This window comes from Rhyacophila brunnea, unplaced genomic scaffold (assembly GCF_057557595.1).
Source record: "Rhyacophila brunnea isolate RB1 unplaced genomic scaffold, BYU_Rbru_1.0 scaffold_11, whole genome shotgun sequence".
Lineage (NCBI taxonomy): Eukaryota > Metazoa > Arthropoda > Insecta > Trichoptera > Rhyacophilidae > Rhyacophila > Rhyacophila brunnea.
In genome coordinates, this window is record NW_028232763.1 from 34,593,298 (window position 1) to 34,611,301 (window position 18,004).

Consider the following 18,004-nt stretch of genomic DNA (forward strand, 5'->3'; position numbering starts at 1 on the left):
CCATTTTTTGAGAAATAACATCCGCGTCGCCAAAAATGAATAAAGGTAAAAATTAAATTAAATTATTTAGTCTATAGTTAAGTGCCCATGCGCACTTGCGGCAGGCCGCCTCGCGGCTAGCCGCGGCGGCTAACCGCGAGTCACGGTTGTATTCGCGGTTATCCGCAATGCGGCTGACCGCGGGTACAGCGGTTACGTTGCGGCTAGCCGCAGTCAGTTTCAAAATGAACGTCGAGGCAGTCGCTACTGTTGTTTATTTGTATTCTCGGTTGAAACGAAAAAAGAAGAAAAAACTATATTGGGTGCATCCATTACTACAAACTCGCTACAACAACGGACTATTCGTTACATTTTTTGCTGAATTGAAAAAATATGACGACACGTTTTTCCAGTTTTTAAGAATGAGCAATAAATCATTTGAAGAATTATTAATGACATTGGGCGATTCACTACGTGGAACAGAGACAAAACTTCGTCCTTGTATTTCACCAGAGGAAAAACTAGTGGTAGCCTTAAGGTCAGTAAATTATATGTATTACATTTTTATTAAATCACAAACGCAAAAGAAATTTCAGTGAGAAAAATAAAACACAGATTACATGGTTGTTAATTTATTCAAAAAGTTCCAAAACATCGGATTGCTCAGACATTTGGGAGGGTGATTCTATAGTAATTAAAGAATGTACTGAACTAGGAGATTGTACAGATACGGGAGACTGGACTGGTATAGACGACTGAGGTTCCATTTGAGTTGTATGCGGGTTTGTGGAATTTCTCGAAGGAAAATTTATTCTCTGATCTACCTGATAATAATACGGTGTTTGCGAGAACGCAGTAGGGTATTGAGCATTTTTTATTACTTTCATGATCTCAAACTTGGTGTCCAATTGCAGGTGTTCCGGTATTTTCTTAAAATCCTTAACCAGCGATAAAAAAAATAACCGGACTTCATCCTGCTCGAGATTATGATTTTCCAAATTTTTGTTTAAAATTCCGATTAGCTCTTTCCCTACTTCGTCATCATTTCCCTTCTTGGTCCTCTTCGACGGCTTTGCTGGTGCTCCATAAGGGCCATCGGGTTCATTATGTGCCTGGTCTATCGAAATTCATAATTTGTCACAGTGAAAGAAGTTGCAATAGGAATAAAAAGAAGTGTGATATGATAAAGTATAGAGCAAGGATTAATATAACGACAATATCAAGGTGGGCGATCGCGCTGTCACGTGGATCTGCAGTGAACAAAACACTAGGTAGGTACGTGTAATCACTCTGGCGGTCAGCCGCAGACTAATCGCCTAGTGCGTAGCTCTCCGCGGTGCGGCAGACCGCGGACGGGCCGCGCTGTGCATGACAACCGCTGCGGTAACCGCATAAGTGCGTATGGTGTAGGCTCTTTGCATACAAAAAACGACATGCGGCAGACCGCCGCGGCTAGCCGCGAGGCGGCCTGCCGCAAGTGCGCATGGGCACTTACAGCAGACAGACAGACATTGGTTAGACATTATCACATTATCGAATTTTGTTGTCACCCTGTGGGTACCTACATCCAGACTTATTATTAAAATAATAATTACCAGTAGCAATTTATTATTAGATATTCCTATTGGTAAGTACCATACTATGATACGCCAGGAGCTCCCAACATTATTTTCATCAGGAGCACATTTATAGCCAAAAATGAGATGGTGGGCACATCCAATGAAACTTTATACTTAATTTAAATATACGTACCTACATATATTTGATAAATAAATATTATTAGATCTTTTTTTAACAATTGTTAGTAAATAATCCTATATTAACTCATTTATTGCTAATATTGCCACTGGCGCATTTGGAGTACTTGGACATTAGATATAATTAATTAACGTGTTATTAAAATGTGGTAATTAAAAGATAATTAAAAGTTCAGCAATGATTGTGCTAATGAAGTTGTATAGATATAATATTATCTAATAACATTGTTCAATATAATGAAATATGTAGTTGGTTGTCTTTTTGTGGTACTATTTGACGGGTTTATAGATTATCGGTAAACGTCAAAATGTTTTGCGCGGTGTAGTTCGTATTTTTTCAGTCAGGTTCGCCACTATATTTCTACTGCGCATGTGCAGTATCATGCAAGTTGAAACTATCGCGTGAAAAATGAGAAGCAACTGACCTTATTCGATCCATACATGCAGTCTTGCAACTTGCATGAAAATATGAGTTTACATTTGCTTTTTTTTAATGGTCGAGATAATACGATTTACTGTCAGCAGTAAATCCATGCACGTGTAAACGGGCTATACAGTCACACAATCAACTTATTGATAGATGTTATAATATAATATATTATATAATATTATCTCTTACTTAATAACTCTTTACTTACACAAATAAGCCCATGGGCGCACCAACGCCTGCGGGCACAGGGTTGTGAATCCCTGTGTTACGCAATGCGGGTATGTACTGATAATTAATTTACCATTATTATCTGCTAATGGCTTGGTATCTAGTTGCTTAATTTACGACATTATAATATTTTTTTGTTATCTTCTTATATTGATATATTTTTTTATTAGTTATATTTATTATTTACTATGTTTGAATATAATATTTTATAAGTAATATGTTTTATGCTATCTTGGTTAGTTATCCACTCAAAAAATATTTATAAATTAATTGATTATTTCATTATAAGATCAAAATGTAGGTTTCTTTTTCTGGCATGACCACATCTTGGGGGTAGGTATATATAGGTAAATCATTCTACAGTGGCACCGGTACGCACAAAGTACACAGGTACGGAAAAAGCGACTTGCAGTTGTAGTGGTATTGTTTGTTAGCAATAAATCAGGCATTGCAATAAACAATTCTAATACATACGCGAAACGCATATGGTGCCACTGTAGAATGATTTACCTATACCTAATGCCCGCCTGTGTGGAAATACCAAATCTTTTTTTATTCCTGGCATTACAACCCCGTGGGTCTTCGCATTTTCTAGAATCTCGTCGCCGTAGGATTGGTTTTACGTAGCTCCATTTTTGGCGAAATTGAGTATTTAATGCAGTACATTTTCTTTTATATGAACCATTGAAATCATTACAAAATATTTTTTATTTTTCATTAGAAACAAAGATATTTTTTTCTAAGAAACTACGATACGAAACAATCATTCCGTACTGTTTTTCCGTGTTGGTATGTGTGGACATTTTACAAACCAGCTCCAAACAATACGACTTGTGTTTTTGAAGTAAGTATTAATAGACAATTTTGAACATTTTAATAATTCCCTGTGCTTATTTAAATGCTTTCTCATATATTATTTGAATACTTACCATTTAGTATTTTTTACTTGCTGCTGATTTTAAATTATTCCCAAGGATTAATAAAATACTTTTATTAAGATACTGTTTTTGACTATTTATACTTACCGAATAACTAGAAGCCAAACAATATTTCAAAAAAAGCTATGCGAAAGACATTTTTAGTGACTAATATCCAAACGCTGCCGAGAGTTGTTAGTCAGGATACGCCTCCTCTACTACGTGGTTGGATTCTGCTCTATATCTAAAGCCGTCTTCCTCCAGTTTTGGACGCCCAAAATCTTTACATCCAACATTCCGGCTTTTTCGAATTTCCATTTCTTTATCATGCGTGACTCATCCATCCTTTGTACTTAGCCCAACCACCTAAGGCAGTTTGTAAGATTCGTGGGGTTGCTGCCAAAAGTTGGTAAGTCGATAATTAAGGTATTTAGAGTTAACAACGGATTATGTGTCTATACATAACTATGTATGCTAGAAAAATCATCCGATATATTAATAGAACATGCACATAAAGCAAAAAGAATGTTAGCATTATGCCCGATTTAAGAGGGCATGTCAAATTTTAAATTGTAATAATTAATTAATCCATAACATGGTTTTAAGACTTGTCAAATTTTGGCAGTTACCCCACAATATATGATTTTCGGTTTTGTTATAATAATAAAACATTTATTTATCACAAATTATTTATTTATTCCATCGTTTATGGACTTCTATAGTTATAATATCAAAATGTACATTACAATAATTGGTATTAAACGATTATTCATATTGTATACAATCTTTTAGTCTCTAAAATCTAAAGTATCTAAATTAACTCAGAGCTTATACTATAAGCCTTATGGTAACTACGACAATAAAATAAAAATGTAAAAAATCTTACTAGTTGTACTAAGTGAGAAAATAAATTTAAAATAGATATTATTATTAGGAATTATCTATTATTTTTTTAAAAATATACTTCTTGTTATATCCCCTAACGGAGGTGAACCACCATCGCATCAGGGCGATCTTTGCTCTATCATCACCATCATAAATCGTCAGGTGTTCAAATTTAGAAATAAGCTCATTACATAATAAAAAGTATTAAGGGGGATCCTAATGCCAACAGAGAACCTAGCGGAAAAATACGAAGCTTGCAATTTGAGATTTTTTTTTTGATAATTTAAAATTTCAACTGTATTAATTAATAAATATGTGTCTGAAAACATTAAAAAGGTTTATTATTTTTTAAGTCAAAGATAAACTGAAAATTGTAAAAAAGTGTAATAAAATGTGAATTTGTTGCAGAGTCTCATCTTATTATTACATTATATTTGATGATCATATTTATTCTTAAAATTTGGTTTATTAAGTTTTCAATTTTTTAACGTTTAGATTTTTGACTAATTCATCGTTTTAATATTTTTTATATTTATTTTAAAAATATCGATTTTTATAAAAATATAAATGTGTATACCATGCAATCCTTTTTATTTATATCAAATTTTATTTTAGGTATGGTCCCAATATTGAAGCTTGAAATGCTTAGCAGCTAATTTAAAAATTCCATTTTAAATCAAAATGACCTTTTTTACCTCTTTTGAACAACTTTTTTTCTCGGCTCGCCAATTTTTCTCATATTATGAAATTATAATACTTATTTTACAATTACAATCCAATTTATCGCAAGGAAATTATGAAATTTTGGCTTATTTTTTAATGTTGAACACATCTTTAAGATGAGAATACATTTTTTCCGATATTCAAAATTATATTATTTTGCAGAGCGTTGGAGCGTAGCTTGGAGCAGGAGCACGGAGCACTGGAGCAATGGGATTTTACCCGGAGCATCAAAAATTTGTAGTGCTCCACTTCTCCGGATGTTTTTTTATTATTAAATTTTCGTAAACACTGGAATTATTTGAAATATGGCAACACTGCCGAGTGATAAATGACTTGACTTTTTTGACAGAAGAGGCAAATAATGAGACACGATTTGCTGTCGGTTTTGTTTAATAGAAATAATAATGAGAATGACGATTGTTTTAAAACTACTTTTTTTGATATTTTTTAACATTTGTATACATATTTAATACTTATTAATTGCCGGAGCAAGTATTAGGTCTCGGAGCAGAGTTGGAGCGGTGCAACGCAAAAAAGGGTCCGCTCCAACGCTCTGGTATTTTGGGCGTAATATACCTTTTTTATATCGGACATAGTACGCAGACGAAAATTATAGTATGGTTGGCAACACTGGAGAAATATCAATTACGGAGTCAACATAGAGTAAAATCCTAATCTGTCTACATAGCGCTTGCGGTGTCCAGTCAATGGGCCGAGCCATATATAGATCTCTTTTCGGAGTCATGCCGCTATAGTACATTATAAGCTAATTTCTTCTGAAAGTGGTTAATTAAAGATTATTTATGCCCTAATCATAATAATTAAAATAAAATATAAAACTTACATAACTATTATACACAATTTACACGCGCATGGATTTACTGCTAACAGTATTGTGAACACGTATTATCGTGCAAGTTGCAAAATTTTATGCATGGATCAAAATAGTTCAGAAGCTTCTGCATTTTCACGCGTCAGTTGGAATTTGTGCGATACATGCGCCTGTGGTACGATAGTGGCAAACCTGTCGGAAAAAATACAAACTACACCACACAAAGCATTTTGACGTTGACAATTTTCCACAACCAGTCAAATGTGACAAAAATGACAACAACGCGTCTCGCTTACACTTGAAGAATGAGATTGGTGAGACGGTCAGCACTTTAGCACAACAGTTATTATCGCGATAGTTTAATTTACACACTGTTGGTGCCAGTAAATCCATGTACAGACCTACAAACTTATCTGTAGAATGGCCAAAAATGGAAATACGAACTACCATAGGACGTCATTTTGAAAATGTCATTTGAATGTCAGATTTTGTCCAGTTACGAGTCTTGATTGGGTAGTTTTCGACAGTGGCTCCCCCGTCCCATTCTTCAGATAAGTTTGTAGGTCTGTATATGTACATGATGCGCTATAAGTACTACACTTAACAAATTTATTATTGTCTTTGGTTCAAAAAATAGTATTATTTCTTATATTAAAGAGACTATTGAGCGATTTAATAGATACTATGTTTGGCTTTAGATAGGTACTAGAGTAATTGGGTAATTTCAGCGCTCGAAATTTTCTGATGATATTAAAATAGTTATAAAATTTTATGTGTATGTTATAAAAATAAATTTGTTAGATTTTTTGTTATATGGCCTATCTAGCTCAGATGGTCAAATTATTTTTTCCACAAGACGGAGCGATAATTTTACAGATTTCACGAACCGAAACGGCACTCCGGTACGCTCCGGTCCATTTCGAGCCCTGGTTAATTTAAAATTGTATCTCCAAAGTGGAGCATATCGGCCAAAGCCCAGCCAACTTTATATTTTATTATATATTTATATATACCGACTAGGAAATCAATACGGTCCTTGTTCTAGATTAACACACGTTGGAAAAATGTGCATTTAGGTACAGGACGCGGGATTCAAGCTCTAGCATTTTATACAAATAAAAATGAATTACGTACCTATACTATTACTCGGCTTATAATGTGTGTTCCGGGTTCGAATTCCTGATCTGGCAAATTCACATGTTATTTCTCAACATGTGTTTAGACCCAGAGTATGGACCCAATAATGTTGAAAAGGGCTAACACAAATTTCTCGTAAAAAGAAAAATCTGTTAATACAACTTCCACTCTGAGGAGGCACATATTATGATCTTCTTAGGATCGGACATGGTAAAAAAAAATATACCCATGGCCCCCACAAGGGGGGGCTGACAGGGCTCTAGCCTGGGGGCCGGGCTCAGGAAGGGCCCGGCGCGACGAGTCGACCAGATAAGTGAGATACACACAGATCACAAATTTGCTCTAATAGTAAAAAAAAAATCGTCTGCGGCGCTATTTTCCTTCAATGATATTAATAATTTAAAATATTTAGTTGTACAATGCAATTTTCAACTGTGTGCCGATATTTGACAACTCCATAATTCAAATATTCAAATGGTTGTACATATTAAAAATACAAAAAATCGCTAAAAATACACCTCAATTTTACCGCGTACACCATTTGGAAAATGATACTGCAGCGCATAGCACTGCTTTCACCATTAGCGATACGTAGGGGGGCCAGCAAACATCATAGCCTGGGGGCCCGCTTCAGTATGTGAGGCCATGAATATACCTATGTATAATTTTAAACTATGTATCATATAATTCAGACCATTTCTTGGCAATTTTTTCCGTTGGAAATTTACATTATTCCAGAAAATCGTCTGTGACTACTATACTACATTATACTACATTACGTAGTACGCTGACATATTCTATAGTTTTAGATATTCTTCGTATACGACTGTGATCCATTTAGTCGTAGACAAGAGATTTTGAAAACCTACAACCTACAAACAATATATTTTGTATATTTTTATATGTACTTGCGTTTATTTTTCGTGTAGTTACTACCCCCTTCGGCAAATCCCTCTCTTTTTTACATAAGTAAATTAATTATTTTAGAATATTTTATTTCATTCGGATGTTCGTTGTCTCTGAATTCCGTTGTCAGGGTGTTGCACACCACACACAACAACCCCATACGTCTTTCTAATATATCACAAATTATTAAATTTAATATATTATATACCTACTTATAGAAAAATCAGGCTTAATATTCAAGTATCACAATATTTCATTAAATGTCACAGTTTGGTCCGTGGTGTATGTATCACCAGTCAATATACAACAATGGTTGTCATTCACTAATTCTGTCACGTTTTCCTCCTTTCAAAGCCGCGTTATTTCTGGCAGTTGGATGTCTTCCGTCATCAGTGTGGTTCTCCTCATGATGGACTTGTACAACTTGAAGCAAAAGTCGGGCAGCAGTGAAAATATTACAATGAAAATCAGGGAAAACCAGTAAGTGGCTGATTGTAGCAGGTGGTTGTATGTTCCCAAGATATCTCCGTCGGAAATACTGAAAGAAAAGCACAAAGAGACTGTTGATTATTGCAACTTTAAAAAAAATTTAAAGTGGAATAAGTACTAAAAAATTGCATTTTATTAAATTAAATCAATACTTAACATAATTTTATGTACTTACAATCCAATATTCGAATAAAGGACAGTCATCGATAAGCATACAACAATCGATAATACTATAGTGGCAATGAAAATGTAGCTCTGGTATCTGGCATGGAGCCAAATTTTCAGGTTTACAGTGACCACAAGACAACTGAATAGACACGCTCCGAAGGACCTAAAAATAAATATATATATGTATATAATATCGGCCTGAGACAGTAACGGTCAGTTTACAACGTATTTGGTTTGTCATCACTAATGTTCTCCCTTCTTCGTTTCTCAATGTTTTGGGTTTGTTGCAGAGGCAATTCGTGGATACAGACAACTAATTCTATTAGTATAACTCGGATTGTAGAGAGAAAATTAATCATTACAATGGTTATGAAATCCATAGGTAATATTGATATACTATCATATTATGATTTATTAAATCGTCCGGTGTTCTAATTTAGAACTAAGCTCATCACAGTATTGAATGACATGACAAATGCTATCGTGTGGCGCCCTCACTCATCGGACATCCTATACTGGTGGATCTATAACGATAGCTAAAAAGAATAGTAAAATCTATTTAGAAGAATAAATATTGACGCGCGTGTTTGAACATGTACCGTTTAAAAAAAAATCGGTTAGGTACATGTTCAAACACGCGCGTTAACATAATTTTACTCCCTACTTTAATTATAGTTTGTCAATTTATGGCTATGGCCGTATGTTGTAGCTTAACCACTAGGGAATGACAAAAGAAATAGCGTATTTCAAAAAAACACTACCTTATTCTTAGGTCAATAATTATTATAAAGCAATCATTATTCATAAGATGTTTATCACACTTAAATGGTCAAAGACATAGCTTATAATAAGTATCTTTAGAATCATCTTCAAATGTGTTAATCTTGCCGATTTTTTGAATAATAAAATGCCTAATTCTTGTCAAATTTGGGATCACAGAGATTATCAATATAATTTTTTATCGTGAATATTTTACAAAAATTATCTCGTAATAAATTATACTAATGGTTTCATAAATGCGTTTAAAAATTAATAAACGTAAAAAATCTTAACACCACTGCACAGTTATGTACCGAAATATGACTATATTCTAAAACATTAGAGCGAGAGGTTTAAAAGAATACTATTTTATGTAACAAAAATACTTTATGCAGTCATCAAATGTTCAAAATAACTATAAAGGATAATAAGGCTTCAAAATTATATAAATAGATTATCTACAACGTTTAAGGAGTGTCCAGGATCATGGTTTGAAAATACAATAAAAACTCAATTTTGACCTACGACGAGCACGTGGGCCGTTTATGTATACGGATTGTAAATGAACCCACGAAGAAGTAAAAAGAAATGCTTTAAAAGAGCAATCACTCTTCGGGTGGACAGGGATTGCATTGATCTCAATATAATATAATATATACATAATCAGTTTCATGATCATATCGATCTCACCAGTAGACCACAGACAAAGATATGTATCTCGTTTTAAGTCTCAATAACTTCATGCTCACAGTAGTCGCTTACGACCTTTTAATACTGGGTATTCTCAAACTATTCGAAAGAAAATTTCAAAAACTTATAATGTACCAATTTTTGGCGCGTATTTTTTTTGTGGTGGGCATACTGTTAAATGTTTAGGGATGTAATATTGAAAGAAAAGTACCAATATTTTTTCGACGTCTTTAGTTTTTAGTTGAGGAAGAAACTGGAAGTAAAAATAACTCCATTCATAACCTTTTCTCAGTGGATTTTTCTTACCATAGTCCAGAAGATGTACCATCGGTGTTGATACTTGGTGATCTGATGAATATTTGGTAAAAGGTGTAATATATAATTATCGAATGAATTATCGCCATGATACTCCAGCTGATGAAATTCTTCCACGAGAGTAATCTATTCCTTGTTTGTTTTTCATATAGACTGGCATTGCTAAAAAAGGATAATAAATAATAAATCAAAATTCAATTTATTTAAATCAAAATATAAACCTAAATCAATAAGTAAATTTGTGACTGACCGAATTCCCACAGTATTGTGTTATTGCGATGTTTTTATATACTTAAATAAATACTGGATATATTTAGATTAACTATTAGAGTAGATAGCTGATTAGACTAGATACATATTTATTGTGTAACTTTAATTACTAACTATATTTTCACAATGTTGTAAAGGGTGTAGTAACATGAATTGTAATGTTCACATCGTAAAATCGATAGTTTATGATGTTTTTGTGGAACCTCTGTTGTGTAAGGGGACCTTGATATTCTCACGGATAAGGGTCAAGAGAAGATATCGCAAGTACAATAAATCCCTATCCAGTATTCAACCTATATATCGTAATCAATGTAAAGGGGACTCTTGTTTCAGACGCCATACCGACGCCATACGAAGTTATGTTAAATACCTGGTTTTAAAATTGTCAATTAATTAAATCCAATGAAGTATTTTAAAAAGATAAAATCGTTAATTACCAATTTTGGATAATTATAGCAGCCTGGCTAAATTGTGCAAAATTGAGAACACTACGTATAGAATTAATTATTATTGAGTGAATTATTGATGAAAAAGCTATTTTCTATAATATTATATCCTATCTATTATATCCAATAAATATTATTAAGATTAGGGCAGTTTTCATGTATAAAAGGATTATTTTAACATGTATAGAACCAAACTGGCTTGGAGTGCATTTGGGCGCCTGAATTTTTTTCCGACCATGTCCGAACCTAATAGGATCATATGGGCCTCCACAGAGTAGAGGTTTGTATTAACAGATTTTGTTTTTTTACGAGAAACGGATGTCAGCCACTTGCTCAACCTATTAGGTCCATACACAAATTGAAAAACAATATGTGTACTTGCCAGACCCAGGATTCGAACCTGGGACCCACGGCGTGATAGTCCAACGCTTAAGCCGCGCGGCCACCGTGGGTGTAATAATATCTTCAAAGGTACGCCTGAATAGTATCTTCAAAAGTGATCTCCCATTGTGTCTGCGTAAAGTGTTCAACCCATGTGTGCTACAAACGCTTACGTATGCATATGAAACATGGACTCTTAATTTAAGAGAAATAAAACAAACACTAGTAGCACAACGTGGAATTGAACGGTGCATGTTGAGCATAACGCGTAAAGATCATAAAATAAACCAATGGATAAGGAAATAGACGAGAGTACGCGATGTGATAGAGGTCGCTAAGCAGATGAAATGGCAATGGGTTGGACAAGGCGCTCGGCGAGTGAACAACCGATGGACAAATGCCATCATACAGTGGTATTCTAAGAACACTAAACGCAGACAGGGCTTAGGATGATTTGGCGCCGGGACAATTGGGCGCCACGCAATCGAATGAAATTCGAAAAATTCGAAGTTCACGAATTATAGATACCTACTTAGATACTTTTAAAATATATATTTAATAATATTATTTATATTTAAATTACTATATTATTATTTAATACTTGGTGATAATTTAAATATGCACACGCAAATAATGATTTAATTATGCATATGTTTAAGTTCGAACGAGAACAGAGTTCTTTTATTTTTATATAAAGCCTGAGTAAAAAACATTATGTTACGAGCAAAATGAATTGTTGAAATAGTAGATAGAAACTGATTAAAATTACTCGTCTACTTTATGTATAAAATCATAATGAACGCCTATTTAATTCATTCGACAGTGCGGCGCCCAATTATCCTGGGGCCCAGTTGTCCCATTCCCGCCCTAAGACTTGTTTGAAGGATGAACTCATAAAGTTCGGTGGATGTACGTGATAACCAAGAACTGGGGACTGAGAAGAGTGGAGGCAGCAATGGATCGATCCCGGCTAACGATGATGATGATGTTGGGTATTCTGCCGAAAGGGTGTGGGTGTGGTTGTGGATACGTGGTTGATAGTGAGGGTAAAGCATGCAGTTTAAAAAAGAAGTTACTTACTTCATTAATTCATCTATCGTATGACACTGCTCAGTCAAAGACAGTGCCATTATTGGAGCTGCAGTGAATGCCAGATTATAACATGTCAAAAACATTGAATCAAATATCGACTGCGTTGAAAACCCAGAACCAATTTGAAAAAAAATCTGAAACAGTCATAATGATTATTGTTTTTTATTGCATTTTAGCATTCCATATCATTAATTATGACAACGTTTACCCAGTGGTGGTTTCCTAAGAAGCCGATGATACGAACGCTTCGTTAGAAAGTATCGTGTAAAAAAAATCGGTTTGTGTACTTATGTACGCGCGTTACAAGTTATACTTCTTTGGCGTAACAAAACAAAAACAAACTTGTGAATTGCAAATGGCCGACAATAATAAATTCGCTGTCTAGGCAACGGAACAATTCTAAACTATAATATTATACTGTATAATCGTCACGATTGCAGTATCATACTGTGGCGTAAAGGTAGTGCGTTCGGCTGATAACCGAACAATCGGTGGTTCGAATCCAATCGAGTGCGATTTTTTTCGTGTGAAAAAATAAATTATGTGTTACATGTCACACGCCAAAAATACACTCTGATGTGATTTCCCAAACGCGCCAAAAGAAGTATAACTTCAAAAATCAAAGATTTAAAATCATCCTGGATGCATAAAAACGCAGGTAAAATTTTCACAAAGGAGCATCTAAAACCACTACACCGTTTACCATACTTTTTGTGGGAAATAGGGTTACATGTAAATTGTACGTAACATATTTCACCGTGGCACAGTTCGCCGTGAGCTTTCTTATTGGAAAGAGATGACCGTATACTATACGGTCTCCAATTTTATTAGATTCAATATGAACATAATTCTATTTTCATAGCTGATTTTGGCAAAATTCATGAATTCAAGAATGAAAACCTAACCTAACCTAACTTAACAAATAATCCAATAGGTATATCGGCGAATTTCAAAATTTGTTTGCTGCTGGCTTCCTGTAAAGTGTAAACCGACAAGAATAGTGTTTTATTTAGACACGAATTTTATGACAGTACTATACGACCCAAAGAGGTTGGACGGTCTTTAGTGTACGGCCATATATTTTCGATACATCATTTCACGGTGAAGTGTGATACGGCGAACAGCATATGTACAAGTTTCCGGACACGGGGAAATAGTGGATCATATTGATGATTTTTTCCATACACATTGTATTCCACGTGCCGAACTGTTTCAAGCCCGACTCCCCAAGGATTGATATAAATTAATTATTGGTAACAATCTGCATCTATTAAAAAAAATTCAACTTAATTTCATTGTATCATCCGTACTTCCATTACATTGGTTTATCTTTCTCTATGGTTTGAGTTTAGCGAATCTTTTTACTCACCATTAAATTGACAAAAATAAGGTTTTTATAGAAGAAATATTGCACTAGTGTTGCCAGTCGTTGATAGTACCAATGTCCGTGAACGAGTAAAATTTTTTTCAGCATCATGAATTTCGTAAAAGCGAAATCGGCAGACCTAGAAAGAAAATATAATTACACTGACATAAAAGTGACATACGTTATATTAAACATTTAAGATAATGGCCCCACCAAACCACACCAGCGCAACTATTCTATATACAAGACTGCTATAGACCGTAAATTGTCGTTGTAATTGGCCGTGTAATTGTTAGAATAAGTGCTAATACTAATACAAAAAATGAAAAACTACCCTCGATAGCTGCTGATAGTGGCCTTATAGCAGTCTTGTGTATAGAATAGATGCGCTGGAGTGTCTAAGTAACATTCCATAATAATTCGTTAGAAGTAGGTATGCATTATTTGTTTTTTTTTTTAATAATGTTAGAGTACTCACGAAGAACGGCCGAATGACTCAGGGTGGTCTGAAGTGAGTAGGTATTGGGTTTTGAAAAGAGTTTAGGTATAGGTACGCGAAACATCCACGGGGAAAACAATAAAAACCATATACCTATACCTACTGCGCTAGGCTAAGCTAGGCTAGTTTACACTAGACCAGAAGTAGACCTGAAATATAATTGACTTTACCAAAACATGACAGGTAAAATTGTTCATTACCTCGCAGCCTGTCTTCCTTCCCTTCCAAAAATTCCGAATCCAACGTGTGCTGCTTGAATCATGGATATGTCGTTTGCTCCGTCACCGATCGCAGCTGTTACGGGCTTCGATGGACTTTTTTTGATTAGTCGAACTATCTGCCAAAAAAAATTTTTCATTTATGAATATTGTTAATAGCCTGCGGTGTTTTAAATTAAATGTTATAAATTGACACAGTTTACAAAGAAGTGGGTATTATTCTTGAATAGTTATAGGATGAAGAAGAGAGAACATGTCGTATCATTCTGTGTGTTTTTACTTATTTTTGTAGTCTAGAATTTAGACTACTTTTCTCAACTTTTTTACACCTGCGGACTACTGAAAATCGGAGAAATGTTTCGCGGACCGCTAACACAGAAATAAAAATATGTTATTATTAAGTAACGTATAATGACATCTGATCGCGATTGATTTCATCACGTAATACCATTAATTTATTTTAAGAACAAAAACACTGCTCAAACACTTGTAAGTACACGGATATTAAAGATTTTATTGGAATTTTTAGCATAGGCATTTGGACGCCAAAAATTCGCGGACCGCCAGAAAATGTCTGCGGACCACCGGTTGAGAAAAACTGAGAATCAAAAACATAGACGATAATTTACTGGTTTTGTAATTGAAAATATTTGTATTTTATATCTGGATACCAAAGTGACATACAAATCTATAACTATCAATTGCGCATGGATTGACGTCTCAAAGTTGCTCTTGGAATACTCTCACTTAACTTTAGTGGAGACAAAAAATGTAATAAATAAATAAAGCTGGGTTGAATAGGTGAGCAATAATTTCACCAAGTTGAATAATAAAGGTGATTTAAACCTACACTTAAGTATACGGTTGGCTAATGACATTGCCCAATCTATTATCTTGTATGAGACATGGACTTCATACCTACTCAAGCAATGAATTTCTTCATAATATCATTGACACTATAGACATAAATGACACGTTCTGATATAATAGTGCTTACTACAGTTGTTATTTTTCTTACTTGTGCTTTCTGTAAAGGAGATAATCGACAGCATATCACAGCTTCGCATCTGAGAGAGATCGTCACGAACAACTCTTCACGGTGTGTTCCCAGGATCAGAGCAACACTTTGGCCATCCACCACCAGAGTCAATTGACCTATTCTGTCATCTTCGACGATCAGCCTGCAGGAATTCATCAATGCGTCGACGCTTTCATGTGTCAATATTTCAGTCAGAAACATTTTACGAGATCTCTCTGTTATGTGACCGCAGGACTGGGCCACGTTTAAGGCAGTTTCTATCTGGAAAAAAGGGAAGAAGAAGTTACGAATGTTTTTGTGTAAACTTCAGTGAAACACAAAATGCAGAATTTTGAAACGTTTATTCGCAAGGTGATCAAAAATGTTCAGGGGGTTTTTAAAAGTCATATCGCACACTGAGATCTATAGGGTTATAACAGCAAAAAAAAAACAAAAATGACTTATGAATGCAGGTCGATTGAAAAAAATCTATTTTTAATGCTATATGGTATTAACTGCTACTTGGAAGCAGTGGCCTCCTACACAGTTGTGTCCATATGTTTATTTTATATTTAAAATTTTAATTGAGCTATAATATGTCATTATCTTACATGAGGCCCATTTGCCTAAAAATATTTCATCTTTGGTTCTTACAATATTTATTGTGCTAGACCGCCGTATTTGCAGATGATTTGCATTCTGATCGAGTAAGTACATATGCACATATTTTATTTTTAATGGTCTGACATTGAATAAAACAATTTTTTATATAAAACACTAAGTAATTTTAATAAAATTTTATATGAAAAAGGCGTATTTTGTTTTTTTTTCTATTAAAACTATGAAGCCGCATCTGCAAGTTTGTTGGAAGTTTGTGCGTTAATTTTCAAACTATATGGCCGCAACTGCAAACATCCACAATATAATTTAAAAAAAAATATATTCAAATTATATAGATTTATATATTTAACTACAGTAGGATAAAGTACACAAAATTATTCTAACATGGTACAATTTTCAGCAGTCTACTGCAATTAATTAAATTGTAGTTAATTTTTTAACATTCAAACTCAAATTACTCAAGATCATGTTATTTGTAGTTACGACCCTATATATGTCAGTGTCCGATATCAATGATTTGCGCCGAAATATTGAAGGAATACAATATATAACTTTTACGTTCAATAATTATTTAAATTACTGAAACATTATTCATTGCAATCAAAGAGATTGGACTCCTCCGTCTTCAGTCTTCAATCTCTTTGATTGCAATAATATATTAAGCGCACAATTTACTCGTGCGGGTAATTATTGCGTTCGTCTCATGCGGCCGGGGCACGAAAAGAGAGTATTAGTAAAGCAGAGAACTACATGGATATTATTATAGTCAATGAAATAATAACGTGATAAACATACGTGCTACTTGTAAGGCGTAGCATCTGACAAAAGCTGATTTTACGAAGGGTATCAGATTTTATGTAGCCGCCAAAATGTATAATAATATACACACAAAAAGGGTTACATGTAAATTGTATGTAAAACGTTTCACCGTGGCACAGTTCGCCGTGAGCTTTCTTATCGGAAAGAGATGACCGTATACTATACGGTCTCCAATTTTATTAGATTAAATATGAACATTAATTCAATTTTCACAGCTGATTTTGGCAAAATCCATGAATTCAAGAATGAAAACCTAACCTAACCTAACAAATAATCCAGTATATCGGCTATTTTCAAAATTTGTTTCCTGCTGGCTTCCTAGCGTAAAGTGTACACCGACAAGAACCGTCATGATTTTTTTGTCAGTACTAACGATCCAAAGAGGTTGGACGGTCTTTAATATACGGCCATATATTTCCGATACAACATTTCACGGTGAAGTGTGATACGGCGAACTGCATACTTTCAAGTTTCCGGACACGATAAAAAAGATATTGACATTATTATGAACATAGTATCTCTTGCCGAGATTTTTTCTTTATTTTTTAGTTTTTTCGGTCAAACAATTTCTTACCATTCCACAAATTCCATTCGGATTAATTTTTTTTAGCTATTCCGCCTAACCAAATTTTCATTGACAAATTTAAGATATTCCGCTAAGAATCGAGAGCTTTTTTTAGCTTGTCTTATACCAGAACTTTTTTTACCGTTAATCAGTTGCTCGATTTCTGAAGAATCTCATTGATGATTTCATGAGAAATTTCGGTTTTTTATCGAAATTTGAGATTGGCTGTTTCTGATTATTTCTCGAGAATCCATCTCGATTTTCCCATTACAAACTCTAGCTGCGTTGTCATGATTTGAATACCGACTAGGTACCAATGAATGTTTCAATTTCTGAATAACGTCATAAATCAATTCTTAATAAGTATAGTTTTTAATCTGTTATATTATTATGTTTAATATGTACATTTACATCTGATTTGGTGACGTTAATTCTCCCGAATAAATAAAACAACTCAATTATTTCGATCGATCTTTTAATGAAACGGAAACCTG

At 34.1% G+C, this 18,004-nt stretch overlaps 1 protein-coding gene across 1 annotated transcript in view; it reads right to left on the bottom strand.

Moving 5' to 3' along the window:
* Nucleotides 1-8,142: 8,142 nt before the first annotated feature.
* LOC147078662 (phospholipid-transporting ATPase IF-like) overlaps nt 8,143-18,004 on the bottom strand; it is a 44,252-nt gene continuing 34,390 nt past the window's right edge. The window contains exons 11-17 of the mRNA XM_085960445.1: nt 15,506-15,787; nt 14,470-14,606; nt 13,774-13,909; nt 12,393-12,538; nt 10,207-10,377; nt 8,459-8,614; nt 8,143-8,332 (exon numbers count right to left, since the gene is read on the bottom strand). Of these exons, the coding sequence (XP_085816571.1) occupies nt 8,143-8,332; nt 8,459-8,614; nt 10,207-10,377; nt 12,393-12,538; nt 13,774-13,909; nt 14,470-14,606; nt 15,506-15,787 (1,218 nt within the window). The remainder of the gene's footprint in view (nt 8,333-8,458; nt 8,615-10,206; nt 10,378-12,392; nt 12,539-13,773; nt 13,910-14,469; nt 14,607-15,505; nt 15,788-18,004) is intronic.